The sequence below is a fragment of the Physeter macrocephalus genome, chromosome 10 (genome assembly GCF_002837175.3).
Source record: "Physeter macrocephalus isolate SW-GA chromosome 10, ASM283717v5, whole genome shotgun sequence".
Classification (NCBI taxonomy): domain Eukaryota; kingdom Metazoa; phylum Chordata; class Mammalia; order Artiodactyla; family Physeteridae; genus Physeter; species Physeter macrocephalus.
Genome location: NC_041223.1, coordinates 21,278,842 through 21,306,129, shown reverse-complemented (window position 1 = coordinate 21,306,129; position 27,288 = coordinate 21,278,842). Strand labels below are relative to the sequence as shown.

The window sequence follows — 27,288 nt, the reverse complement described above, 5'->3', positions numbered from 1 at the left end:
AAGACCTGATTAAGCCTGGTGCAGCCTAGAATAGCAAGGCCCTAGGATCCTCCGTTGCTAAGGCAACCAGCTCCGCGCCCGCCCAAAGGAGAGGGAAACTGAAACCTCGGTGACCCGGGAGGGTGCCCACCTTCCTTCTGTGTACACAGTTTATTTGTGTGTTGGTTTTTTTTGTTTACGGTTGGGAATGGGCAGGGAATACAACGGTCAATGGGAATGCTAGATTCGTGGCTTCTGTTCTCGGTAGAGGGCGCTACAAAAGCAAGTTCGCCCACAAACATCGACACCCCGTTTCTCGCCTCGTCGCGGCACAGACGCCCGCAACTCCCTTCCGCAGCTGATTTAATTTTGGCCAGAAAGGCCCCGCCCCCCCGGGGGTGGGAACAGCCCCACCTGCCAATAGCTTCTCGCGATCCTTGAGACGGCTTGAGCTTTGCGTAACTTCCGGTCGTGACCCTTCAGCCTTTCGGCGATTGGTCCGTTTTCACGGCCTGCTGCGTGTCTTCCCGGCCGGTTCCCGGGGCAGCACGTGTGGAGCGGCGTAAAGACGCGGCTGCCAGCTGGTCCTCAGTGGCGTTCCGGAGGTACCGTGTCACCTTCAGTCCGACTAGGAGAGAGCCGTCGCCCCTCTTTGGGGTGAGCGCCGCGCGGCTGCAAGCATGGTGAGCAAGCCTCGCTTTCTCGGGGGCGGGGCGCTCTGGTTTGGCAGAGACCGGGTTCCTCTGGCGCCAGTGGCTACTGCGGCCTGGAACTGGAAGGGGTGGTCCGAAGGTGAAGACAGGCGGCTTGTGGCCCAGTGCCCCGGTTTGGGTTACCCTCACCACCCCGGGCATAGTTTGCAGTTTAGAGTGGGTCTCCCGCGGCCAAGCGTTCCTGGGGAGTAGGCAGAAGAGAATGGCCTACCCTTTACCACCCCCCGTCCCGAGAGGCCTAAAAACCTGTGACATGGCAAACAAACGCGCCACCCAGAGCTTCATGGGGTCGAGCAGAGAGGGAGTTGCTAGTCTCTCCAGACATTGGAATGGCAGGTGTCTGATCCATCTATTTGCTCTGGGGAAAAGGAGGGTCTCTGGTTGGGCCCGAAGCAAGGCGGCTTACTCAACTGGAATGATGCTTTCTCAGTTCAGAAAATTAAGATTGTGTAGTGAAGTAAAGGCGCAGAAGGATGATGAGTCTTATTAAACTTAAGCTGTTGTGTCATGGTTTTGTTTAATAGTTGGTACAGGAACTGTCTTCACCAGATTTTCCTGTGGCAGGCTCCTGTCATTCTGGTTCAGACTGTCAGGGACCTTCTCTGAGCATTCATTCTAAAGTAACTCTTGAGTTATTTGCACATCTATGTGTTTTGTTTTTATTGTTTTTACCTGAAATCGTGTTCTTGTTGATTTGCTTGCGGAGAACAGGAACTTTGACTTACCTATTGCTGTATTCCAGTGCCTACAACAAGGTCTGGCACAGAGTAGGTGCCAACAAACGTTTGTTGAAGGAAGGTTGTATACATTGTATTGAACATAGTTGATGTTTCTTGCCCTGGAAGTGCAGGTTTTAAAAATCTGTTGATCGTAACATAACTTATTGAAGATGCCTATGTGGACTATGATATTATTCACTGTTTCGTTGTTGTTGTTCTGATTTATTTTATTATTCTGATTCTGTTTCTTTGAAGCCTCACAGGAAGAAAAAGCCTTTTATAGAGAAGAAGAAAGCTGTGTCTTTTCACCTGGTGCACCGGAGCCAACGAGATCCTTTAGCAGCAGATGAGACTGCACCCCAGAGGGTTCTGTTGCCTACACAGAAAGTGGGTCTTGTTTTATAGCTAATAAGTTTGTAGGTAGACTGTTGATAGTTTTTAATAAATTATGTTAGCTAACTGCTATTTTCAGGTAACTGTGATCTTCTGGAAAATAAAATCTGTGATTTAATTTTCAGTAAATATATTCTTTTTTTTTTTTTTTTTTTTTTGGCTACGTTGGGTCTTCATTGCTGCGCGCAGGTTTTCTCTAGTCGGGGCCAGCGGGGGGCTGCTCCTCGTTGGAGCTCGCGGGCTTCTCATTGTGGTGGCCTCTTTTGTTGCAGAGCATGGGCTCTAGGCGCGCAGGCTCAGTAGCTGTGGGGCACAGGCTTAGTTGCTCCGCAGCATGTGTATCTTCCTGGACCAGGGCTCGAACCCGTGTCCCCTGCGTTGGCAGGCGGATTCCCAACCACTGCGCCACCAGGGAAGCCCAATATGTTCATTTTTACATTGTGCCTATTTGTTTAGATGGATAATTTATCTTTATTGGAGATGTTTAAATGAGCAATCTTGTAGAGTAGTGGAAAATATTTACTAAACCATCAGCAACAAGGCTGCATGGTGTTATTTAGGGCACAACCATATGCTTAGTCTCTGCTTTCCGTAAGATCTTGGCGTTTCATAACCACAGACTGCATTTTGCCTCCTGGTCATCTCATGAAATATAAAACTCATGAGTTAGCTTTAGAAAATACCAGGGAGGCTTTAAGAGATTGATTTGGTAATTATCAGTCAGAGTATACTTGTTAAGTGTGGGTAATGTGAAAGGAAGTGTTGGGGAACACTGGCATATGTAGCTTTTCAGTAAAGCCAGTTGGTATTGTGCATTGAGAAGTTTATTTGCATATAAATACAAGAAATTGTACTTACCTTTCAGTGCCCCCTAGTCTTCTAATCCTCCACATACATGATAAAGCAAAGTGTGTGTGTGTGTGTGTGTGTGTGTGTGTGTGTGTGTGTGTGTGTGTTTCTTGGCTTAAATTGTTGCCCAAAAATGTTTAGTGGAAGGAGGAATTTTTTTTATTCCATTTTAATTTTATGTGGCATTTTGTGTTTCCCGAGTTTGTCAAGAATTCTTTGTCTCATTCCCATCAGCCAAAATGTTCATGGGCCATCTGTCCCCTGTTCTGAAAGCTGAGCTCATTGGAAGGTTCCTGAGCCTTATCCTTGGAACATTTTGTTTCTTATCCTAGATAAAAGATGAAGAAAGGCGAGCAGAACAGAGGAAGTATGGAGTGTTCTTTGATGATGACTATGACTACCTGCAGCACCTAAAGGAACCATCTGGGCCCTCAGAGCTCATTCCCACAAATGCCTTTGGTGTACCTTACAGGGAAGATGAGAAAGAAGAGCCTTTAGCAACTTCAGTAAGACTTTTTAGCAATTCACGTGTGAGAGAGAGTATGTGAGGAGCCGTGAGTGAAGAACCACCGTTTTTTAAATCAGGATAACTGTTTGGGGCAAGAAATGGTGTCAGTCTGAAGAGCACAAAGATAAGCCATGCCTTCGCTTAAAATTGTATATGTGTATGCACATACATACCATCAGGAGGGAGTAGGTCTCCTGTTCTCGGGTTGTTGAAAGTAACGTTTTTTGACAAGGTTGGAACTTTTGATTAATAGTTATGGTCATGCTAGATAGCACTTTTCAGTAGAAGAAAAGCTGCTGGTGTTCTGTATGTTAACAGCTTAACCGTTTCAGCATCGTAAACTGCTCTAAGATAGACTTAACTTTTGTGGAACTTTTGCAGAATGTTCAGATGTTTAATGCTTGTAGAAGCTGCAGGCTAACCGTAAGAGAGAATGGAGGCAATAGATTGTAATAAGTTTCTGTTGCTCTTCTCAACAAAAATGCAGTCCACTTTAATACTTTATCTTTTAAGTACATATGAGAACACGTTTATATGAAATTAGTACTTCTAATTTAAGTTCTGTTTTCTTCTCCCTGCTTATGTTAAGGATGCCCATGTTGCATGCCTTTATTATCTCATTTTAAATTTAGTATTAGTATAGAGTAAATTTCCCTGTGAAACTTTTTTTATCACTTGGCACTTAAAAAAAAAAGAAGATCCTAATGTACTGTGTTTATTGACAAAAAGAAGAGATACAAAGGGCACAGGGCTCGAACCCGTGTCCCCTGCGTTGGCAGGCGGATTCCCAACCACTGTGCCACCAGGGAAGCCCAATATGTTCATTTTTACATTGTGCCTATTTGTTTAGATGGATAATTTATCTTTATTGGAGATGTTTAAATGAGCAATCTTGTAGAGTAGTGGAAAATATTTACTAAACCATCAGCAACAAGGCTGCATGGTGTTATTTAGGGCACAACCATATGCTTAGTCTCTGCTTTCCGTAAGATCTTGGCGTTTCATAACCACAGACTGCATTTTGCCTCCTGGTCATCTCATGAAATATAAAACTCATGAGTTAGCTTTAGAAAATACCAGGGAGGCTTTAAGAGATTGATTTGGTAATTATCAGTCAGAGTATACTTGTTAAGTGTGGGTAATGTGAAAGGAAGTGTTGGGGAACACTGGCATATGTAGCTTTTCAGTAAAGCCAGTTGGTATTGTGCATTGAGAAGTTTATTTGCATATAAATACAAGAAATTGTACTTACCTTTCAGTGCCCCCTAGTCTTCTAATCCTCCACATACATGATAAAGCAAAGTGTGTGTGTGTGTGTGTGTGTGTGTGTGTGTGTGTGTGTGTGTGTGTTTCTTGGCTTAAATTGTTGCCCAAAAATGTTTAGTGGAAGGAGGAATTTTTTTTATTCCATTTTAATTTTATGTGGCATTTTGTGTTTCCCGAGTTTGTCAAGAATTCTTTGTCTCATTCCCATCAGCCAAAATGTTCATGGGCCATCTGTCCCCTGTTCTGAAAGCTGAGCTCATTGGAAGGTTCCTGAGCCTTATCCTTGGAACATTTTGTTTCTTATCCTAGATAAAAGATGAAGAAAGGCGAGCAGAACAGAGGAAGTATGGAGTGTTCTTTGATGATGACTATGACTACCTGCAGCACCTAAAGGAACCATCTGGGCCCTCAGAGCTCATTCCCACAAATGCCTTTGGTGTACCTTACAGGGAAGATGAGAAAGAAGAGCCTTTAGCAACTTCAGTAAGACTTTTTAGCAATTCACGTGTGAGAGAGAGTATGTGAGGAGCCGTGAGTGAAGAACCACCGTTTTTTAAATCAGGATAACTGTTTGGGGCAAGAAATGGTGTCAGTCTGAAGAGCACAAAGATAAGCCATGCCTTCGCTTAAAATTGTATATGTGTATGCACATACATACCATCAGGAGGGAGTAGGTCTCCTGTTCTCGGGTTGTTGAAAGTAACGTTTTTTGACAAGGTTGGAACTTTTGATTAATAGTTATGGTCATGCTAGATAGCACTTTTCAGTAGAAGAAAAGCTGCTGGTGTTCTGTATGTTAACAGCTTAACCGTTTCAGCATCGTAAACTGCTCTAAGATAGACTTAACTTTTGTGGAACTTTTGCAGAATGTTCAGATGTTTAATGCTTGTAGAAGCTGCAGGCTAACCGTAAGAGAGAATGGAGGCAATAGATTGTAATAAGTTTCTGTTGCTCTTCTCAACAAAAATGCAGTCCACTTTAATACTTTATCTTTTAAGTACATATGAGAACACGTTTATATGAAATTAGTACTTCTAATTTAAGTTCTGTTTTCTTCTCCCTGCTTATGTTAAGGATGCCCATGTTGCATGCCTTTATTATCTCATTTTAAATTTAGTATTAGTATAGAGTAAATTTCCCTGTGAAACTTTTTTTATCACTTGGCACTTAAAAAAAAAAGAAGATCCTAATGTACTGTGTTTATTGACAAAAAGAAGAGATACAAAGGGCACCAATTTCCCCTGCTTCTCATTCTCCAGTCCTGTCATGGTCTAGACATTCTTTTCCTTGGGGAAGATGTGATCATAACTCCTCTAGTCCATACTTGTTGCTTAAGAAAAGTCAGAAGGTTAGGTTTCAGGGTATCATACCAAAAAAGAGGTAATAACTGCACCTGTTCATTCACTCACTAGGTCATAGCTCTCTTGTGAGGCCTCACACCCCACTGCCATATCTTTAAAAGAAGCTACTTCTCTACACCTTCTTCCCCAAGGCTATTGTATCAGTAATAGGATATGTATCTTATTGACTCATTTCCTTCTACGACCCACTGAGGGAGGGGAGGTGGTCCAGTAGTGACTTAACATCTTTATCTTATGTAGTAAGAAAAGTTTTAATAAAGTCCTAACATTCTTCTGGTTGAATTGTGTTGGCCAGTAAAAGATTAGCTTTTAATTCTTAATTCATTTTGGGTAAAAGTAACCACTATCGAATTGGCTTTTCTAACAGAGTAAGTCTCTTTCTTTTTCTTTTTGCCATGCCACGTGCAGCATGGCATATGGGATCTTAGTTCCCAGACCAGGGATCAAACCCATGCCCCCTGCAGTGGAAGTGCAGAGTCCTAACCACTGGATCACCAGAGAATTCCCCAGAATAAGACTCTTTACTGGACACTTCGGTGATGTTTATAAGGACGAGTGAATTACGTTTGAAAACAAGCGCCATTGGTTTTCTGTAGCATGATGCAAAAATATGGATAAGTCCCTTGTGTTTCTTCAACTTTAAAGTAATTTGTAACAAACCACCAAAATTGAGTAAACCAGCAATACTGAATATGCCCTAAAAACAAAAGCAGTGCAGAAAGACAGTGGAGACCCAGACCGGGGCACGAACCCGTGTCCCCCTGCATCAGCAGGCAGACTCTCAACCACTGCGCCACCAGGGAAGCCCTGTATATGATTCTTTGAGTGTTTTTCACGATTAGAAAAATATCTCCGTAGGTAATTCATTAAGCGCAAGCTGATCCTCCCTTTATTTATTTATTTATCTATCTATCTGTTTGTTTATTTATGTATTTATTTTTGGCTGTGTTGGGTCTTCGTTTCTGTGCGTGGGCTTTCTCTAGTTGCGGCAAGTGGGGGCCTCTCACTGTCGCGGCCTCTCGTTGCGGAGCACAGGCTCCAGACGTGCAGTCTCAGTAGTTGTGGTTCACGGGCCCAGTTGCTCCGCGGCATGTGGACTCTTCCCAGACCAGGGCTCGAACCCATGTCCCCTGCGTTGGCAGGCAGATTCTCAACCACTGTGCCACCAGGGAAGCCCCTCCCTTTTTTTTTAAACCCAAATTTCCAAGGATAGATAATCACAAAGAGCATCTAAAATATATTTTACCACAATTTTTAAAAAATTATTGTGATATGCACCAAAAGTCATTAAATTGTGCACTTTAAGTGGCGGGATTGTGTAGTATGTGAGCTGTATCTCAGTAAAGCTTTTTAAAAATAGAATTCTACAGCAGAAAGCCAGATTTTTGTCCATGTTTATGCCACCGAAAAATTCTGGAAGCCATAACAGCTTACTAGGTATGCACTCATGCTCCTCAGAGGCTTCCGTTTCAGCAGGCTCTATCTGTGAGCCAGTGAGAATGTGTGCCTCAGCTTCCTGCCTGCTGCTAGCCTGAGGACAGGATGGTGGGCAGGTCCACAGACAGAGAACACCTGGTGGTGACTCTCACATCAACAACTAAGTGGTTGTAGGGATGAAACTAAAGCATAAGGACCGGTCAGAAAGTATGTGCCAGCACATGTTGAAGTAGATTGGATGGTTTGCAGAATGAGGGAAGTTCATATGAAGGAAAGTTCCAGAACAGTAATCAAGAAGGGCTTCATGGTGAAGGAGGGAACTGAGCTGGTCCCTAAAAGGGTGGCTTTGGGAATTCCCTGGTGGTCCAGTGGTTAAGACTAGGGCTTTCACTGCCATGGACCCAAGTTTGATCCCTGCTGGGGGAACTAAGATCCCACAAGCTGTTCGGTGCAGCCAAAAAAAAAAAAAGAAAAAAAAGTGGGTGGGTTCTATTAAAGAGAGAAGAAGGACCATTCCAGTCAGAAAGAAGGGACATGAGGTAGTATTGTGGGTCATCATGTCCAGCACGTGTGTGCTCCATAAGTTACTTTGAATTATTCCATGATGTGAGGAACTGGACTTGATTTACATGGAGGTTGCGTTATTGAGTAACAGGATACATAGAGTAGACCTTGAGTTTATAGTGCCTTGAAAAGCAGGAGTGAAAAAACCTGTTAAAAGTTCGGGAAGGTCATATTATAAAATTTTAAGGAGTTTTAACCTGGCAGTAATATGAAGAGTGGACTAGATGTAGACTAAGCAGCAGCTGTGGTCATCTGTGTCCTGGTTAACCATGAGTAAGATGGTGCCCAGAAGACAGGTGTGAAGTAACTGTATACCAGAGAGTTCAAAGGGATGGGTGGTTAGAAATGATTTATGACCACCCTAGGATTTAAGCAGCCAATTTGGAGAAAAGCTGTGCCAGTACTAGAGATTAGGATGTTATCTCTGGTTTAAATATGAAAAGATTAATTTTGTTTTGAAATTTGAGGAGAGTGGAGTTATGAGACCTGGATTTGAATCTTAAAACCCCACTTAACTAGTCTCAGGCAGGCATGCCACTTAACCTTTCTTAGCTTGTGTTTCACTGAAACATGCTGATAACTCACGGGGTTGTAAGGATTAAGTGGGATAAAATACTGGAGAAAGCTTTGTGAAGTATGGCAGGGAGGTTGCTTTTGAGATAATGATGGAATATACATGTTTAAAATATGTAACTGGAGCACAAGTGAGAGACAATGCAGAATGTAGTTGTATTAGTAGGATTGCTGTAACAAATTACCACAAATTACCACTGGGTGGCTTAAAACAACAGAAATTTATTCTGTCACAGTTCTGGAGGCCAGAAGTCTGAAAGTAAGCTTTCAACAGGGTTATTCCTTCTCGGGGCCTCACAGGCAGAATCTGTTCATGCCTGTCTCCTAGCTTCTGGTGGTTACCAGCAGTCCTTAGTTTTCTGTGGCTTGTAGGTGCAGCGCTCTAGTCTGCCTCCATGCGTTCACATGCGTTCTCCCCTTGTGTCTTGTCTTCACGTGGCTTCCTTGCAAGGACACACCAGTCAGTGGATTAGGCCCCCCCATCGCCCAGTATACCTCATCTTAACTGGTCACATCTGTAAGTGTTTCCACATAACATCACGTTCTGAACTCCTGGGTGGACATGAATTTTGGGGGTGCATTTCAACTCTTCGTAGGTCAAAAGTATTTCTAAATAAACCTAACCGTTGTGTAACTTCTTTTTCAAGACCACTGGAATTAAATTGCCTTCCTCAGTGTTTGCATCAGAATTTGAAGAAGATGTTGGATTGTTAAATAAAGCAGCTCCTGTTTCAGGTGTGTATAATTTCTTTAACTTTTCAAGTGGATAGAGCTGTGTTTTACAAAAAGAAACGTATAGTAATGATATAGTTTTTCTGTCCCTGGTAAAGAGCTTAAAGAATTGAGATGTGTTTGAATTCAGATTAGAGATCATTAAATTAGGAAGGGATGACTGTGATCCTCATCCTTTTCTTTCATTGCCATCAAATTCTTAGTCTTTAAAGTTCCTATTTGGAGAGGAAAGCGGGAAAATTATTTTTGGTGATCTAGTAGGGGAATTTTAGCCTAGCCTAACCTCTTACAAAGGAAACAATGATATTCAATAAGCCTTACATTCATATAGTGTGATCTTGAAAATACTTAATCTGTTAGCTTTCAGAGTTTCTCCCAAGAGTGTAGAAGTATTTTATAGAAGTCCATTTTACCGTCTGTTCCAGATACACCAAAAATTATATACTGTTTGTTTTTTTTGCAGTACCAATACTGTATTTTAGAACAAACATGGAAGTCCACAGAAGTGGTGTTTGATATTTCCTGCTAAATTACCTTAGTTATTGACTAACATTTACCATGTGGCATTCATTCATTAATTCATTCTACAGATTTGTGAATTGCCACTATGACCACGTTTGGGTTAAATCAGAATAAAAGCATAATCCCTGACCTCAAGGAATTTACCATCAGTTGGGAAAGATAGACAATAAATGGGAAATTACGATTACAGTGCAAATAAATAAATAGTGGTGAGGCACCAAACTCAGCCTGGGGGAGTTGGGCAAGGGGGCCTAGAGAACATGAGGCAAGGTTGATTTCTTAGGTAGAACTTAGGCAAGTGAATGAAGGAGAGTTGGGTGGGGAGGAGAGGATATTCCAGACAGGAAACTATGTGCAGAAGCAAGAGAACACAGATACAGGAACCTGCACATCTTTTAGCATGCCTGGAATGAAGTGTAAAGATTAATATGAAATGAGGCTGCAGAGTCAGACAGTGGCCATTTTGTGAAGGGTGTTGGAAGCCATGTCAGTTTACAGGTTTGAACTTGAAAGTTTTTCTAGGACTCTGTAGTATTTTTATTGATACATAATAGAAGAAAACAGCTGAAGAAACAGGTTGGGATTTTTTAAAATCTCATAGTCTGAAAAGACAAAGTTTCACAGGCTACAAATACTAAATTTATTACTTCTAACAGGTGAATTTAAAGCCCAGTTTTTCTGTGGGTAAAAGCTTTGGATTTTGCTAAATAGACACAGCTTAATATTGTAGATCTATAATGAAAGTTTTTACTAGTGGGTATTGAAACCAGAGGGATTTTTTTCTTTTTAAAATTTTCTTGGAGTTTTCTATCTGTGTCTATTCCTGAACTGAAGTTTTTAATCATCGTTTTATCCTTAATACATAGGCAGAGTCTGGCATATAATAGCTACTCAGATTAAGTGAAGGAATCATGCTTTCTTGGAAATTAATGCTCAATTTTTGTTTTCCTTCTAGGACCTCGGCTGGATTTTGATCCTGACATTGTCGCGGCTCTTGATGAGGATTTTGATTTTGATAATCCAGATAATCTACTTGAAGATGATTTTATTCTTCAGGCCAATAAGCCAACAGAAGAGGAAGAGGGAATGGAGATACAGTATGTGTGGTTTGTTTTGAAGCAGGAATGACCTGACTTGTTTCTTCTAAAGGATAGTAACCATTAGATGTTATAGCTGGAAGAGGCCTTCTAGAGCATTTAATCTGCGACTTCTGATTTTAGAGCAGAAAATGTGAGACTTGAGGTCTTTACAAACCATCGATAGATGGGGCTAAAGTCCAAGTTGCTTGATTGCTAGTTCATTACTTTTCCAGCCAAACCAGACGGGTCAAGCAGCACAGCTGTTCCTTCCTAAACAAGAATCCTGCCTTGAAAGACCCTCAAATTTTACTTGTGTGAAGTCATTTGATTCTGTTGTTCTTCAAGTTGTTCTGACATTTAATTTATGGCTCTGACTCTAGGACAACTGAGGCTGAAGGTGACAGTGAGTGGGAAGATGTGGATGGTGAGAAGGAAGGAGGTAGTGACAGGGACAGATACGCCCCTGCGGGCCCATCACACGCGGGTGTGTCTTCCCCTGGAAAGCCTCCCGGGGCTGTAGAAAACCACCTGTTCTGGGAAGAAGAAACAAAAAGTCGCTTTACTGAGTATTCTTTGACGTCCTCGGTCATGAGGAGAAATGAACAGCTGACCCTACATGATGAGAGATTTGAGAAGGTAAATTCTCCAAATAAGGGGCCTTTTTTTTTTTTTTTTTTTTTTTTTTTTTTTTTTTTTTTTTTTTGCGGTACGCGGGCCTCTCCCGTTGCGGAGCACAGGCTCCGGACGTGCAGGCTCAGCGGCCGCCGCTCCGCGGCATGTGGGATCTTCCCGGACCAGGGCACGAACCCGTGTCCCCTGCATCGGCAGGCGGACTCTCAACCACTGCGCCACCAGGGAAGCCCCCATAAGGGGCCTTTTAATACTAGTTCCTAGTACATTTTATGACATTGGAACCCAAAGCTAGAACTTTCAGCGTTAGGAACAGACTATGTCTTTTATTAAAACAGAGCATAAAACCACCCCAGTTTTAATTCTGGAAAGAATGTGTATAAGTCAAAAGGTGACTGATCAAACCTCCTGACTTCCTCTTAGAATCTGATATTTTGATTCTGAACCTCTCTGATCCCAGTCCCTAAGATTATGCTGTCTTCCTCAAGCATTGGCCTGAGCATAAACAAAATTCCATTTCTTTCCTTTTTTTTTTTGAGTGATTTTCTTACTGTTATATCCCAGGGCCTAAAGTGGTATCTGGCATATGGCAGGGATTCAGACTGTTAAGTAAATGATGAGTAAATTCCTTCAAGGTGAATCTAAGATAAAGCTTCTGACTTTGCTGCCTTTTCACTAAGTACTCATTTCCCTCCTCTTCTCTCCAAGCAATAGGCAAACTATTAGTAATAACCTCACTCTTCAGGAGTTGTATCATCCCCAGCTTATTCTTTTACAAAGCCCAGCAGAGTTAACAGCATTGTAATAATACAGTAAGCATCATCTAAACCAGAATGAAATTTGTACATAAACAGGAGGCTCTTTAGTTACATGGTCTTTTAGCTTTCATAATCAATGAATTTGAAAATATCTATGAAATATTATGAGGTAAAGATTTCTGCCTAGCATTTTGTTCACCAAGCTGAACAGAATAACTGCCTTTCATTTTCATTTTTAAAATTGAAGTATAGTTGAGGTACAATATTATGTAAGTTAGAGGTGTACAATATAGTGATCCACAATTTTTGAAGGTTATATTCCATTTATAATTATTATAAACTATTGGCTATATTCCCTGTGCTTGCACAATATATCCTTATTTTATACCTAATAGTTTGTACCTCTTAATCCCCTGCCCCTATGTTGCCCCTCCTCTCTTCCCTCTCCATTGGTAATCACTAGTTCGTTCTCTATGTCTGTGAGTCTGTTTCTTTTTATTTATGTTCACTAGTTGGTTATACTTTTTAGATTCCACCTATAAGTGATATCATACTGTATCTGTCTTTCCCTGTCTGACTTATTTCACTTAGCATAATACCCTCCAAGTCCATCCATGTTTTTGCAAATGGCAAAATTCCATTTTTTTTATGGCCGAGTAGTATTCCATTGTGTATGTGTGTGTGTGTGTGTGTGTGTGTGTGTGTGTACACACACACACACCACATCTTTATCCATTCATCTTTTGATGGATACTTCATATCTTGGCAAGCATAAATAATGCTTCTATGAACACTGGGGTGCACATATCTTTTCAAGTTAGTGTTTTTGTTTCAGATATATACTCTGGTGTGGAATTGCTGGGTTATATGGTAGTTCTATTTTTAGTTTTTTTGAGAAGCTTCCATACTGTTTTCCACAGTGGCTGCACCAATTTACATTCCCACCAACAATGTACAAGGTTCCCTTTTCTCCACATCCTCACCAACATTTGTTATTTGAATTCTTTTTGGTGATAGCCATTCTGTCAGGTGTGAGGTGATATCTCATTGTTGTTTTGGTTTGGGTTGCCCTGATGATTAGCGATGTTGAACATCTTTTTATGTGCCTGTTGGCCATCTGCTTTTCCGCTTTGGAAAAATGTCTCTTCAGGTTTTCTGCCCATTTTTTAATCAGGTTGCTTGGTTTTTGTGTTTCTGATGTTGAGTTACATGAGCTGTTTATATATGTTGGATATTAATCCCTTACACATCATTTGCAAAAGTTTTCTCCCATTCTGTAGGTTGTCTTTTTGTTTTGTCAGTGGTCATTTTCATATTAAATGGCAGCCTATATTCAGACTAGATGTCAGTCTTAGAGTGCTGAGTAGAATGTCTTCCACACCGTACTGTTACGGTGCTAAATCCCTGCTAACGCTTAAATGGTAGTTGTGATCCTCCTAGGGCTTAAATATTGCACAGGAGTAAAAGTAATGTAAAAATAACATTTAAATGCTATAGTCTTAATGAATACATTCATTTTTCATCTTATCTTTTTTCTTTATATTCAAGTTTTATGAGCAGTATGATGATGATGAAATTGGAGCTCTGGATAATGCTGAATTGGAAGGTTCCATTCAAGTAGACAGCAATCGCTTAGAGGAAGTTTTGAATGACTACTATAAAGAGAAGGCAGAGAAGTATGGTGACTTTTCCTTGATTACTTCCTTTTTTTCATTCCAAATAAAGTCTGTAATCGTACAGCTGAATCTAGAAAATCACCCAGTCAAGATCCATGTTTAGAAAATGTATGTTTTCCTTAACCTTTGGCTCACATTTTGCTATTAAGAGTTCTGAAGCTGAATATAACAGTGGGTGGAAACATACTGAGAACCACTTTCTCTATAGCTTTGACCTGAGAGTCATGATGGAATAACTGAGGATTAGAGTACAAGGTCATGTTCCACTTGGAGAAGGAGGTGGTGCTTCTAGCCTCTTTGGCTGAAGAATTATTCTGACTTCTAAGTGTATACACTCTTCATCTTCCTGAAAAAGGTGTTCTGAGAAGTAGATCAGAGTTTGTCTCTGCAGCCTGATTAGCATAACTTTCTATCCAAATATTTGGTAAATCATGATCCACATCAAGGTGATTTCTCTGGGAGAAACTAATGAAGTGTTTACATCTGCTGGAAAGGTCTGATGTTCCCTGATCACTATCATATGTAGATCCCAGAGCAGGACAAGGGCTATATTCTTTGAGTGAGTTATTTGAATACTTTGAAGAGGCAGATGGGCTGATGCTTTTCAAGGTTTTAAAAAAAATCATGTTATATAGGAAAGATGCCATCTTGTTTAATGTGTTAAAACCTTGCAAAGACACAGATAGAATTTTCCTTCCTATCAGCAGAATGTATGTCCAAAACCTGCTGTAGAGGAGAGGCAAGCCTGAGTAGAGCTGATTTTGACAGGAAGTGACAGATGGGGCAAATGAGTTTGTGGATTTTAAAAAATCTTGTAGTTCCTTAAGCTCTTTAAGTGCAGTTTCAGTAACGTAACAGTGTAATAATGGGTGGTATTTTTTTCCCCTCGTCTCTCTTCATTTTTGAAAACTCAACCAAAAGTTGTGTAAAACTGAATACTCTTGAACCCTTCGAGGATCAGGACCTGCCAGTGAATGAGCTCAGTGGGTCTGAGGAGGAAGAGATTGTTACTGTAGTTCTTGAAGAAGCCAAAGAGAAGTGGGATTGTGAATCTATTTGTAGTAAGTATCTTAGTGTCCATTTTACTGCTAAAAGTATGATAGTAATTTTAAAGTATTGGGTACATCAACTTTTTTGGAAAAGTACATGTTTGTGAAAGTGATTTTGAAAAATAATATTTCAACTATTGAGTTGTAATTGAAACATTTAAAAACAGAGACTCCATTGTTATTTTGAACTATGAAAACACTAAAGTCAGGAATATAGGAGGAACTCAGTAATGTTTGGCTGAACTGAAAGTATACTTATTGATACATGATTTTTGTGTGTGTGTGTGTTTTTTTAAGGTACATACTCAAATTTATATAACCATCCACAACTTATCAAGTATCAACTAAAGGTAAGCAAGTCCTAGTGTCCTGAGCTATTCGAAATATGCAGTGCAGGAAATGGAGTGTAAAAATTACTTTCTCACAGTAGCTCCTTTGTGGCTTGCAACACCATTATAAAAAGCAACAAAAATGTGCCATTAGGGAGCTGTTTTTTAATAGGAGTAGAAAAAGACACAATGCCATTTGATCTTTCTTTCAGCCCAAACAAATCCGACTATCTTCTAAAGCAGGAATACCTCTCAATGTCTTACCTAAGAAAGGACTCACAGCAAAGCAAGTTGAACGAATGCAGATGATTAATGACAGTGATCTGCCTAAGGTGTCAACCCAACCACGTTCTAAAAATGAAAGCAAAGAAGATAAAAGAGCAAGAAAGCAAGCTATAAAAGAAGAGCACAAGGTAAAGTAATTTTTTCAGATGTGAGATTTAGAAAGAGCTGGGGTGGGGGTGGTCACGGGAATTTTTTTAAGTCAGTCTGCATCAGTGTGAAGATCTGAATAACAGCATGTTCTTGCACAGGAACGGAGAGTGGAGAAGAAAGCTAACAAATTAGCCTTCAAACTGGAGAAAAGAAGGCAGGAAAGAGAGCTGCTGAACTTGAAGAAGAATGTTGAGGGTCTAAAACTATGACAGTGGAACATTGCAGATAAGGTGCATTCCCCATTACGGGCTCTTTGTTATGTACAATAATGAACGAGGCTCTTCAAAGAGATAAAACTGTTTGCTCTGCAATTTTTACTGGCAGGTATTCAAAAGAAAACAGTACAATATTTGTGTTTATACCAGTAAGTTTTCTCTGCCAGCTGTCTTGTAAATATTGTAATATTTTTAAATTTAATATTATAGACTTAAATTTGCTTAAATAAATGACTTCATGAACATGAAATGTTTGGATAAATTAAAGGAAAATGTCTTCATAACTTAAATGGAATTGATTTGTTCTTCATTTATTTGTGTGGTTGTTCCAGTTGCCTTTTGCAGATGTTCTCAAATATTTCTTTGAAATCTCTCCACTCCTTTTCAGTACTTAAGTGGTTTGATTTCCTGTATGTAGAAAAGTAACCCAGTTAAGAACTCATTTGAAACAGAGTGGCAAGAAGAGCTTCCCTGAGAAGGTTCCACTGGTAGGAGTCTAAGTTTCCCCTTGCTGTATGCAAAGGGTTATTTCAAAAGGATGGTAAAACAATATTGAGGTTATTGGGACTCAGTTACTGGCTGACTTGTTTTTGGAATTTAGGAAGAGTGAAGACAGGAAACAGAATAGAAGAAACAATCAAGAAAACTTCCTTGGCTTCAGTGAGTACCTGGCTCAACATCAGAAATATTGACTTCAGTTTAAACTAGAAAGCTTGTCTTTTCAACGTTATTTAATGCTTGGAACCATTCATACTTGATTAAAATACATAGTTGAAAACTTTCCCTGTTTTTTGATGAGATTTTTTAACTTCTCAACTTTTTCAAGGTTCAAGCAATGACACATCACAATTGTTAATTATTTGGTAAACTGTGACTTTCTTGGAACAGACAAGTTGTTAGTGACCCATGTTCATGTGTCCATGAATAATATGTTGTTATCTGGACTATTCTGAAAAAAAAAAATCTGTGGACACTGTTGGTCTGAGTTGGGTACAGAATGGCTGAGGCAGAACCATTCTTAGCAGGTGAGCTGCATTTGATATCTAAGTTATTAGAAAGTGTCTTCATCTATAATTTGATTATGGCTTTTCCTCAGCTGGGAGGTGTTATCTTGTTCTATACGTTACAGATTCTAAATCTAATCATTGTAGAATTTTTAAAAGAGTTGTGAAAAACAATAGCATTAGGTACTCTACCAACACTGATAGAAAAAACTTGGCTGAAGAGCTTGTCATTACAGAAGTAGAATACTGGAGAGCGTGTATTTAAATGCCAACCTGCAGAAGCAAAGGGCCAGATGATGGTTTATGTTCATATCAGGAATGTACTGAATCCTAAAGAGATTGACCATTTATTTTGGTAGCCATCTCATTTGAAGGTTCTTAAAACCAGCAAGAATCTAGAATGTTACTTTGACTTGGTGCTCTTCAGATTCCATCTTCGGAGCTTTTAATTTCACCACACTTGACCCAAATGGTCTAAATTAACACGTTATATATTTTGCAATTAAGAGAATGTGCCTATAAGCCACTAGTCTTGGTGAAGCATATTGTGATTTAGACTGATTATCCTCCAAATTTAAAGATCTTGATTTTATTCTGGAAGAAAGTTCTTACATGATATTTTGTATTTCATAACATTTTGGAATATTTACGATGTCAGTCATATAAACAGTGGTTGGGAACTTAACATAAGCTCCATGTTAAATGTTAGGTGTCCAAAGCAATAAGGGGGTTTTACCTTCAAGGACTGCGTTTTCTGGGGAGGCAGGGTGTGTGCAGCAAAATATAACTAATGCCAAGTCACTCTGATAAGTACCACTTGAAATGAGGAGCTTGGTACTTGCTGTTCCCCCTGAAGTTCTCTGACTGTAAATAAATCATCCTTAAGGATGGTGCTCAATTGTCACCTCCCCTATAAACTTTTCCCTGACCGTGTATTTAAAAATAGCACAAACATCCCTCCTCTGCATTCCTTATGCTCCTTGCCTGCTTTATATTCTCCTTAACATCTACTGGCATCTGATTTTATCTTGTTTTTCAGTCTCATCTCACTAGAACAAACTGAGGGCAGGGTATTTTTGTTTACTACTTTATCCCTAGGGTCTAGAACAGAGCCTGGCATTTGGTAAATGGTCACTAAGAAATATAAAAATGAATGGATAGCTGGGACAGACAATTCAGAAAAGAATTGCTTCAACTTAGAGGAGAAAAGAATTGCTTCAACTTGGAACAAAAGGACCTAGCCTCAGTGTTAGCCAGAAATACCTCAGGCATCCCAGACAGACGGCAAAATCATGAAGAATTTGCCTGCTGTATCTTAAGGACCTATTTTGTTTAAGCACTGTCTATGATTGGTATAAAGTCACTTTTTCAGATACTTTAGAACTTATTTTACAAGTCAAACTAAGTATCACAAGTTATTACTGTTTGTGATTATTACCAGTGATGTATCCACATCTCCGTTGTGATGTCATCAAATCACCTCAGGTGAAGGACAGAACTTTAGCTATCTTGTAACTTTACTGTTAGATTATCAATACTTCTATGTTCTAATGCTGACATTAGTATGTTTTATCCAGCTTGTTTGTTCCAGTTAAAGGTCAGAAGATGGTAAAACTTCTAATGGCCTTATGGAGAATGTATAATAAAACAAACATACCTGCTGTTCAAGTTAAGAAGTAGAACAAGTTATTCAAGTTAAGAAATAGAACACAGAAGCCACCTGTAGGTGGCTTGAATAAATCCTCAATTTATTCAATTTTTTCTTTCCTTGGGTAACTTTTATGAATTATCTGGACTTTTATATTAATCATCACCTGCATGGCATCCCTATAAACACAGTATCTTGTTTTGAGCAACTGAGAAGCACAAATCTAGCTCAACGAGGGAAGTAGTTCCTACCGTTCGATCAAGGCATCTTTGAGAAGGTGAGCTGAATAGTTTCTGAGTCTGACTTGAGCTCTTAGAGTTTACAAGAGCCCCATGTGGTAATGTCAGTGAGCCAGGTGATGAGTGAGTCCTGGGAACACAAGTGACCATAGTTGAAGCATCCTGAATCTCCTGCCAAACTAGGCTTAGCAATTATATGCTCATTTTATATTTTATGCTTCTATACTTATTATGACCTCTCTGTGTCTCTGAAGAGATCAGTGCAGAACTTTCCTGTGGAGTGAAATGAGTATCCTCAGCTTATCTAGACATGAGAGTATGAAGGGTGAGCAGGCGCTTTGCTGGGATTTCGTCAAGCAAGCCAAGTATAGAACAGAATGAGAGCCAGATATATATAGGACATGCTATCCTCAGATTACAAAGGCAGTGAATATCTAGGTTATGACAGCCTTCAGCATGTCTGTGTCTTTAGTCACACTCCTCCAGTCTGAACTGGTTGCTTCTCTAGTTCTGGTGCCCAGCTGTTATCCTGGGAATCCCCTTCTCTCCCTCCTCTGGTGAATGCCTATTTGCTGTATCTTTTACTCACCTTGTTGTGGAGTATATCCTCCAGTAATTCTTGAGACAGAGTACATGGGATGTAAACTTTTTGAAAGCTTGCATGTCTGGAAATGTATTCTACCCCCATATTTGATTGATAGCTTGGCTGGGTATAAAACTGGGGGTTGTAAATAATTTTCCCTCAGAAGTTTAGAGAATTTTTCCCCATTTATTTCCATTTTTACTATTTGTAAATCTGAAGCCATTCTGACTCCTCATACTTTGTATGTTACTTTTCTTTCCTCTAAGTAGCATCTCTTCAGTGTTCTGAAATTTTACAGTGATATTTATTGTTCTAGACATATTTTCATTTGTGTGGGTGTCCTCTCAAACAGGAGGCTCATGTCCTTTCACTTCTGGAAATAGTTTAAAATTATTTTCTTCCTTGCATTTTCTCCTTTTCTCTTCTGAACTCCTGTTATTTGGAGTAGGACCTCCTGGACAAGTACTCTAATTTGCTTATGTTTCTCGCCATTTCACTCTACTTTCTGGGAGATTTCTCTAATTCTATCTGCCGACCTACTGCTGAGTTTTTAATTTCTAAGAGCTTTAATTTTCTTTTAAATTTCTCTTTTGTTTACTTTGGGCTTACATGCTAGAGATTTTCCTCAGATCTTTGGAAATTCCTGTCTGTTTGTTCATGATTAAGATTGGAGGACAAGAGCACTAGGAACTCTGGATGGGTAACATTGGATGATTTTGAGCTTTTTTTTGTAGGGTGGTCTGGGTGAGCTGTTTGGGAATCTTCCCAATGTCAGTATCTTTAGCTCTTTCTCCCTGGAATGATTATATTCCCAGGGAAGCTTCCATTCTGCCTTGAGAGTAAGGGTCTGGCAGGCAGAATTCTGTGAGCCAAGTAGAGGAAGGTGGGTGTGGGATATTCTCTGTTTCCAGCATCACTGATTATGAGATTAATCACTAGATTATATACATATACACTCACACTTTTGTGTGTGTGTATATGTATATATGTGTATACATAAACAGTTAATTCTCATTAATCCTGGAATCCCTATTTGCAAATTCACCTCCTCACTAAAATTTGTAACCCTAAATTAATATTCATGGTGCTTTCATGGCCATTCACAGATATGCACATACCAGTTAAAAAGTTGAGTCAACCAACACACATGTTCCCAGCTAAGGTAGAACAAGGTGATGCTCTGCCTTGTTTCAGCTGTCCTACTGTAAACAAGTGTCCTTTTTATGGTCTACTTAGTGCCATGCTTTTCATAATTTTGCACTTTTTCTTGGTGATTTCACTGTTTAAAAGGCTCCCAAGCATAGTGTTGAAGGGCTGTCTAATGCTCCTAAGTGCAGGAAGGCTGTGATTTGCATTATGGAGAAAATATGTCTATTAGATAATCTTCATGCAAGCATGCATTATAGTGTGGTTGGCCGTGAATTCAGTATTATTGAATCAACAATATATATATTTAAATAAGGTGTCTTTAAACAAATTCATAAACCAAGGTTGTGTGTTGATAGTTTGATAAAAATGTTGTAACTTTGTATTTCCCCAGGGAAATACAAATCCATTTGTATAGTGCATTATTTGAGAGTAATGATTGAGTCAGTATTTGTTCATTTAGTGCTTGCAGGGATTTATGGAATGTAACTAGCACAGATAATGAGAATCAACCATGTATATGTGTATATACATCTGTATCTGCCTACCCATGCCTTCAGCTGTGCCTCATGTTGACTCATGCACAGACCTCCTCTCATCCTTTCTGGAGAGTAGACTTCTGCTAGAATTGGAGAAAGACAGTCACCCAGGGGCTGTGGGATGAAGGGGGGCGTTCTAGGAATCTTCACTTCTTTTTAGAAAACTTTCTCCCTGATCCTCCGTATTTTAGCAATCTCTTCTTCTTCCTCTTCACGTATCCTGTCCCTGTGTCAGAGGTATGTGCTGCTCCAGGGGTTTCTGTGATTTTGAAGGGCTCTGCAGTGTAAATCTGGATGGTTCTCAGTTTTTTCTACCATCAGCTTGGGAAGTGGATTTTGATGTAGTTTTATGTCCTCCAGGTTGGCTACCATGGTCCATCAGCTTTCCAGATTCCAGTTTTTTATTCTTGTCCCCTTTCCTCCCTGTCCTCCTGGTCCTCCATGTTTCTACCTCCCTTTACTGTAGTGTTTTGGGAGAAAGCAAAAATAAGATGGAGTGTTCTCTTTGCCATCCTAACTCATTAGTCTCAGTTCCTTTTTTTTATAAGTCATGTTCCTGAGATAATAAGTTTCAGCTAGTATGCCACCCCCTTTGCCACAGGGCCCTGGAAGATGTCAATATTGCTAATATTTGCATGTCCTGGACTGCAAAGGACTTAAAAAGAGTTTTTTGACTCACTGACAGCTAAATGAGAAAATGTCTTCCTTTTTCCTTCTCTGTAATGCCTTTATAAGGAAATGTGGATTGGTAGGTATCTCTACAAAGCATTCTTAACTTCCAGCTCAGAAAGAGAATGTCTAGTCTCAAGTAGAATTTCTTCCAATTTCATTACAGCCATAATCCTCTCCAGGTTTCTTATAAAATTTTTGAACTGAGATCTTTGTAATGCTTATTTTTTCATTGTTAACATACTAAACAAAACTGTTGATCACTTCCAGATCACTTTCCTCATTTTAAAAATTGTCTTCAGATTATGAACCAATGTATAAAAACAATAGCCACTTTAATAGTCTACTGAGACTCCAATTAGAGAGGGTAAAGTTAGAAATAGCTAAGTTAATACACATTGTTTTAGAATCTTTTCTATCAAAAGGGTTTTTTTAATGTCATTCTTTTATTTTTAAACAGCAATGCGTAATCTTTATAGAAAAATTGAAAACTTAGGAAACTAAAGAAATAGTCACCTTTTTTCTTACCACTCAGAAGTAATTACTATATATTAAATGTGTGTGTGTACCATATATATGTATATATATCCTTCCAGTCTTTATTTGTAAATACATGAATAAAAATGCATATTAAAATTTTCCATGTTATTCTCCCACAAATCATTTTTAATTACTACATTCTCATTCACTCATTGGCAACCTACTTCTGTAAAGGCCAGAAAGTATAATTTTTGGCTTTGCAGGTCATAAGGTCTCTGTTACAACTCAACTCTGCTATTGTAGCACGAAAACAACAGTAGATATTTTATAAACAAACAAATGGGCCTGACGGTGTACCATTACAACTTTATTTACAAGATCATGCAGCCTCTGATTGGGCCCACTGGCCACAATTTGCCAACCCCTAGATATGTAAACTTTTAATTTTGACATAATTCATGAAAAGTTGCAAAATATTACAGAGAGATTACTGCATTCTTTATCCAGTTTCCCCCAAGTTACATCTTCACTACAGTACAATGTAAAAACCAGAAAGTATGCATTGGTATAAGGAGCGTTTATAGTTCCATCCCATGTTATTACAGGCATAACCACCACCGCAGTAAAGATACAGAACTGTCCCGTCACCCAGAGGTCTTCCTCATTGTACCTCCCTCCCTGACCATCCCTACCTCTTAGCAATCACTAATCTCTTTTCCCCCTCAAATTTGTCATTTTGAGAATGTTTTACAAATGGAATCATACAGTATGTGACTTTTTGAGATTAACTTTTTTCATTCAGCAATGAGATTGAGTCAGGTTGTGGCATGTATCAGTAGTGTTTCTTTCTATTGCTGAGCTGTGTCCAGGGTATGGATATAGCACAGCTTGTTTAACCATTCACCTATTGAAGGGCATCTTGGTTGTTTCAAAGGATTCTTTTAAGGTTCTGTTGATCTCTGTGTTTGGTTCTCCATGTTCCCTTTCTTCCTCATTGTCAAGCTTCCAAGTTGAATGTGGTTCAGAATGTGGTGGTCCATCTATCTCAGGTGTTCAATTGAGTCTTATTGTATCTGTCATTATTTCAAACGCATTGAATTCAGAACTCACTGATTTAAACCAAAGGTCATTGATCCTCCAGGGACTTCCATTTTCTTTGCAGGTTAGTAGTGATACAGTATCTTTCTATTTATGGTGATCATTGAGTAAATAGTCTTAATACTTGTAGAGACAGAGACTCAAGTTTGAGTCTCAGTGTTACTACTTACTACCTGTTGTCCTCAAGAAGTCACCTAACCTTGAACCTTCATTTTCTTATCTGTTAAGGAAAAAAAAAGTATCAACCCTATCTCATAGGATTGCTGTGAGGAGTTAAATGAGATTACATAGGAAAAGTGTTTGAGAAACAGGAAATCACCCTACATATTTTACAGTAATAGTCATAAAAGTAAATCATCCTTCATTAGTGTTTTAGAAAAAAGTTTTGTAATTAGGATGAGTAGCTTTTATTAATGAGTAAGTATGTGGAGGGGTGGGATATCCTTGCTGGAAAAAAAAAAAAATTTAAGACCCAGTTTTTATAGAGTTAGAAGGCCAGAAGAACAGAGAGGAAGAGTGGTATTTCTGTATGCTGTAATGGATGACCTGTGTTGCAAATATAATACCATCTGGCAGATGTGAGAAGAAATCATTTAAATCAACAGTGTCTCTAATGAGCTACCATCTGATTCCTGTTAATCAGGCCTTCCTTTTTCAAACCGTCTTCCCATGGTTTCCATGACCCTGTTCTCTCTTGCTTCTCCTTCTGGCTTATCATCATCATCTTCTTGGCCCTTAAATATGGAGTTCCCTGGGGATCATCCCTGTACTTCTCTTTCCATGACCTCTTCCCTGGCAATATCATGCCTTTACATCACTCTCCAAACAAAGCCTACATCTGTGTCTCTAGCCCTGACCTCCCTCATTTCCATCCTGCTGGCTGGATGACTCTATCTCAAACTCAGTATTTCCAAAGCTGAGGTCATTTTTCTTACAAGATGGCCCTTCTTTTCAAATTCTTTATTTCTATCCATAGTTCTACCGTCTTCTCAGTCCCTCAGCGTTCTTCTCTCTTTCACCTCCCAACTCCCCCCAAATCTAGTCATCTTATTGATTCTTTGACCACAGTTTCTCCCATTTCCTCTTTCCTTTCCATTTCAGGCCTATATCTTTAGCCTTTTAACTAATATCCCACTTTCCCTCCTCACCACCATCCGTTCATCCCTCCTCAGCTTTGTCACATGAATCTTGCACAGCTCTGTTCAGGTTCTTCCTACTCAGTGTCCTTGATTTCTCCCCTTGTTTGTAGAATAGAGCCCAAATGGTTAGTCTAATACAAAATCTTCTGCATGATCAAACTGCTTTCTTAATCTTATCTACTCAACTCCAGATGAACTGAAAGGCAGCAATATGAAACAAAACTCTTATTTTTCAGAATTCCACAATGGTTTGCTTTTCTAACTTCATTTAAAGTAATTTATGGGCATACTTTCCTTTTCTGTGCTGGACCCATGTATGGTTTCTCTCAGCATTCCCACAGAGTTACAATATGGCAGGTGTTTAATTATTTATTGAATGAATGATTGGTCCTATGGTAGAAACTCAATTCTTGTTTGACCCATACATTTAACAAGTAATTATTGAGAACCTTACTGTGGGTCAGGTACTTTGAGGCATTGGGATATCGTGGGCACAGTCAGTCAGTTTTTGTTTTTGTTTTTTAATTTGAGTTTATTCATTTAACTTTGAAAGCACTATAATAATTGAATATTTTTTTAAAAACAATAGCAAGTAGTGAGCATATTATGATTGTAGTCCTTCACTCATTCTCTACTGCATATAAAATGTCAGCAGCGAATGTTCTTCACAGGCCCCATAAAGAGATCCTACACTAAGCACCACCCCTGGGGTGATGTTCATCATCCTCATGTGCTTCTCCATTGTAATGGCTCTGGCTTTCCTGATTTGGAGCAAAGCCCACCAATTCTACTTGGTCCATTTCATCCTCTTCTACTTCCTTCCTCTCAGGTAGGAGTTTTTCCAGCAAAGAGATTTATCAGGAGAGAGAGCCATTCTCAGGAAAATTTATCTTAAATTCAACGACTAGGCAACCCTTTTCACACTGTCCATGATAAAATGGCATGCCTTCATTTAGCACATACATGGCCTTACATTCTAGTAGCAGTCTTAAAAGATGTTACCATTGGATTATTTATGACTTCATGCTAGGGTATCAACTTTGTACTTATGTCTAAAGCTAAGCTATCAGGCAGTTGGTTTAAGAATATATTAAATATTAAATAATTATACTCTGGTTGCCTGAAGCATATGGAATTTATCTGTTCAGTGAAGTGAGAAGTCTAGGTTAGGAGAAGAAAACGGGTGAGTTTTACAAAGGATCTTCCTAATAGAAGGAAGTAGTTAGAGAGGGGGAAAGAGAGGATATCAAGCTATTGAGGTCTCCTCCAGTTAATCATTTCTTCTCGGGCAGGCAATTCCGTGAAATTAACATAATGTGCTCTTGGATCCTATACAGATGGCAATCAGGAATTATTTCCCTGTGAAGTCTGTGGAAGACGCTTTGCAGCAGATGTTCTGGTAAACATAAAGACATTTTGTAGATGTGTTTCATTGGAGTTAAATGAACTGTCAAGTCAGTGAGGAGGCCACAGTGGCAAAGATTAAAGACAGATGTGGAGGGAAAGCAAGGGGAGAAAAGTACATAACCTATGGCTGGCAGGCCCAGAGGACACTTAAGCAGATCAGTGCTGCCCCATTCAAAAGGGAACTTATTAAACATGGTCCTCTTACTAAAAGGAAGCCAGATGAAAGTATCTTGGCACAGCTGATTGTCTCTTGAGAGATTTTGGCTCTTTCGCCTTTTCTATAAGCATCAAAAATTCAAATTTTAAGGCCAAAGCACCAGGGAAATTAGCTAGTCAAGAGGAATGAACATTGAATTTGGAGCATCTGGAAACTTGGCTTTTAGCCTCAAATTTGTCACTAATTCTGACAAGTCCTTTAACCTCCCTCTGTTTCCTGCTTTGCCACGTATAAAGACAGAACTTTCTAGTTTCAGGGGTTTTATGTAATTTGGACAAAATGGATGTAAGCCTTGTTCCAAGACCTAATTGTTAATTAGATTCAAGCTAACTGCATGTCAAGTCCCCGGATTGATGCCTATAAAGTTGAATAAAAGCTTGATTTATTTCAAAATTAGGGAAACAAACAGGTAGTAGGCCCCCCATATTATGAAGGAGTTCCCAGGAAAAACAATTTAAAACAAAAGTCTAAGATGACAATGAACTGTTAGTTGGAACATTTAGGTCAAAGAGACTTGTTTTGAACTTAAAGAATTTGGACTATAAACCTGACTACATTTGGGGCAAAAGACTACCAAATGAGGTTGTAGGTTTTATTTCTCTGGGGAATTTAAAAGTGAAATATCTGTTCTAGTTAACCGCAGCTAGAGTTTGCTGGATCTAGAAGGGGAACTCACAGGGCCTGTTGTGGCCCAACAATCCACTAGGGAGCTGCCTTTGCTAACCCAGGACTGCACCCCATGAGAATGGATTTGAGACCTAGAAGGTCTCAAATTTGAAGAGGGATCACTAAATGCCAAGTATTCTTGGGTCCTCTTGAGTTTTACTTCACTGACCCATTTCTAGGCTACAAAGAGCATTTGATCAAGTGGTCTGCTCTCTCTCTCCCCTTCAGTTTAAAATGGTATGGCTTGTTCGTAGCCAGGTGCCGTGATTTTCATGGAGCCTGTATTTTTTAGGTCTGGACAAAGCAACTGTCTAAGTGATAGCTATTATGAGTTACATGACCACCAAGGAAGAGGACTTAAGAGTGGAAGGCAAAGATCCTGGCATAATCCCATAGTGGTGCAGTGCAGACTTTATAAAAGTGGTACACAGGCAAAGCTCTGTGTGCTGGCTCCCTGGTTTTTGTACCAGAAATGCTGAGTACTTAGAGGTCTACTGCCTGGAGTAGTTTTCTCTGCCGATTGTCTTATAAGTATTGTAATATTTTAAAATTTAATATTATAAGCTTAGATTTGCTCTAAAATAAATGACTTCATGAATGTGAAATGTTTGGACACACTAAGGGAAAATGTCTTCATAACTTAAATGGAATTGGTGTATTTTTCAT

At 39.4% G+C, this 27,288-nt stretch overlaps 2 protein-coding genes across 3 annotated transcripts in view; both read left to right on the top strand.

Annotated features, from left to right (window-relative positions):
• The first annotated feature begins 504 nt into the window (after positions 1–504).
• LTV1 (LTV1 ribosome biogenesis factor) lies at positions 505–16,441 on the top strand. 2 transcript variants are annotated; one of them, XM_007101017.4, is made up of 11 exons: positions 505–662; positions 1,667–1,798; positions 2,986–3,159; positions 9,010–9,097; positions 10,572–10,713; positions 11,076–11,331; positions 13,632–13,759; positions 14,681–14,820; positions 15,106–15,158; positions 15,350–15,550; positions 15,671–16,441. In XM_007101017.4, exons 1-11 carry the CDS (start codon positions 660–662, stop codon positions 15,779–15,781), a joined length of 1,428 nt encoding a protein of 475 aa, XP_007101079.1. In that variant the 5' UTR covers positions 505–659; the 3' UTR covers positions 15,782–16,441. The 2 variants fall into 2 exon arrangements, with proteins under 2 accessions (XP_007101079.1, XP_028350158.1); XM_028494357.2 differs by lacking the exons at positions 505–662; positions 1,667–1,798; positions 2,986–3,159 and adding an exon at positions 4,743–4,910 and having other exon boundaries at positions 15,671–16,437.
• Positions 16,442–16,784: 343 nt separating this feature from the next.
• Positions 16,785–27,288, top strand: part of ZC2HC1B (zinc finger C2HC-type containing 1B) — a 31,510-nt gene continuing 21,006 nt past the window's right edge. Inside the window, 2 exon segments of the mRNA XM_028494715.2 lie at positions 16,785–16,812; positions 25,670–25,731. Of these exon segments, the coding sequence (XP_028350516.1) occupies positions 16,785–16,812; positions 25,670–25,731 (90 nt within the window).

Excerpts from the sequence above, each read along its gene's own strand:
- LTV1 (XM_007101017.4), top strand. Across the intron at positions 11,332-13,631 it reads ATGATGAGAGATTTGAGAAG|TTTTATGAGCAGTATGATGA; the intron begins GTAAATTCTCCA and ends TTTATATTCAAG. Across the intron at positions 15,551-15,670 it reads CTATAAAAGAAGAGCACAAG|GAACGGAGAGTGGAGAAGAA; the intron begins GTAAAGTAATTT and ends GTTCTTGCACAG.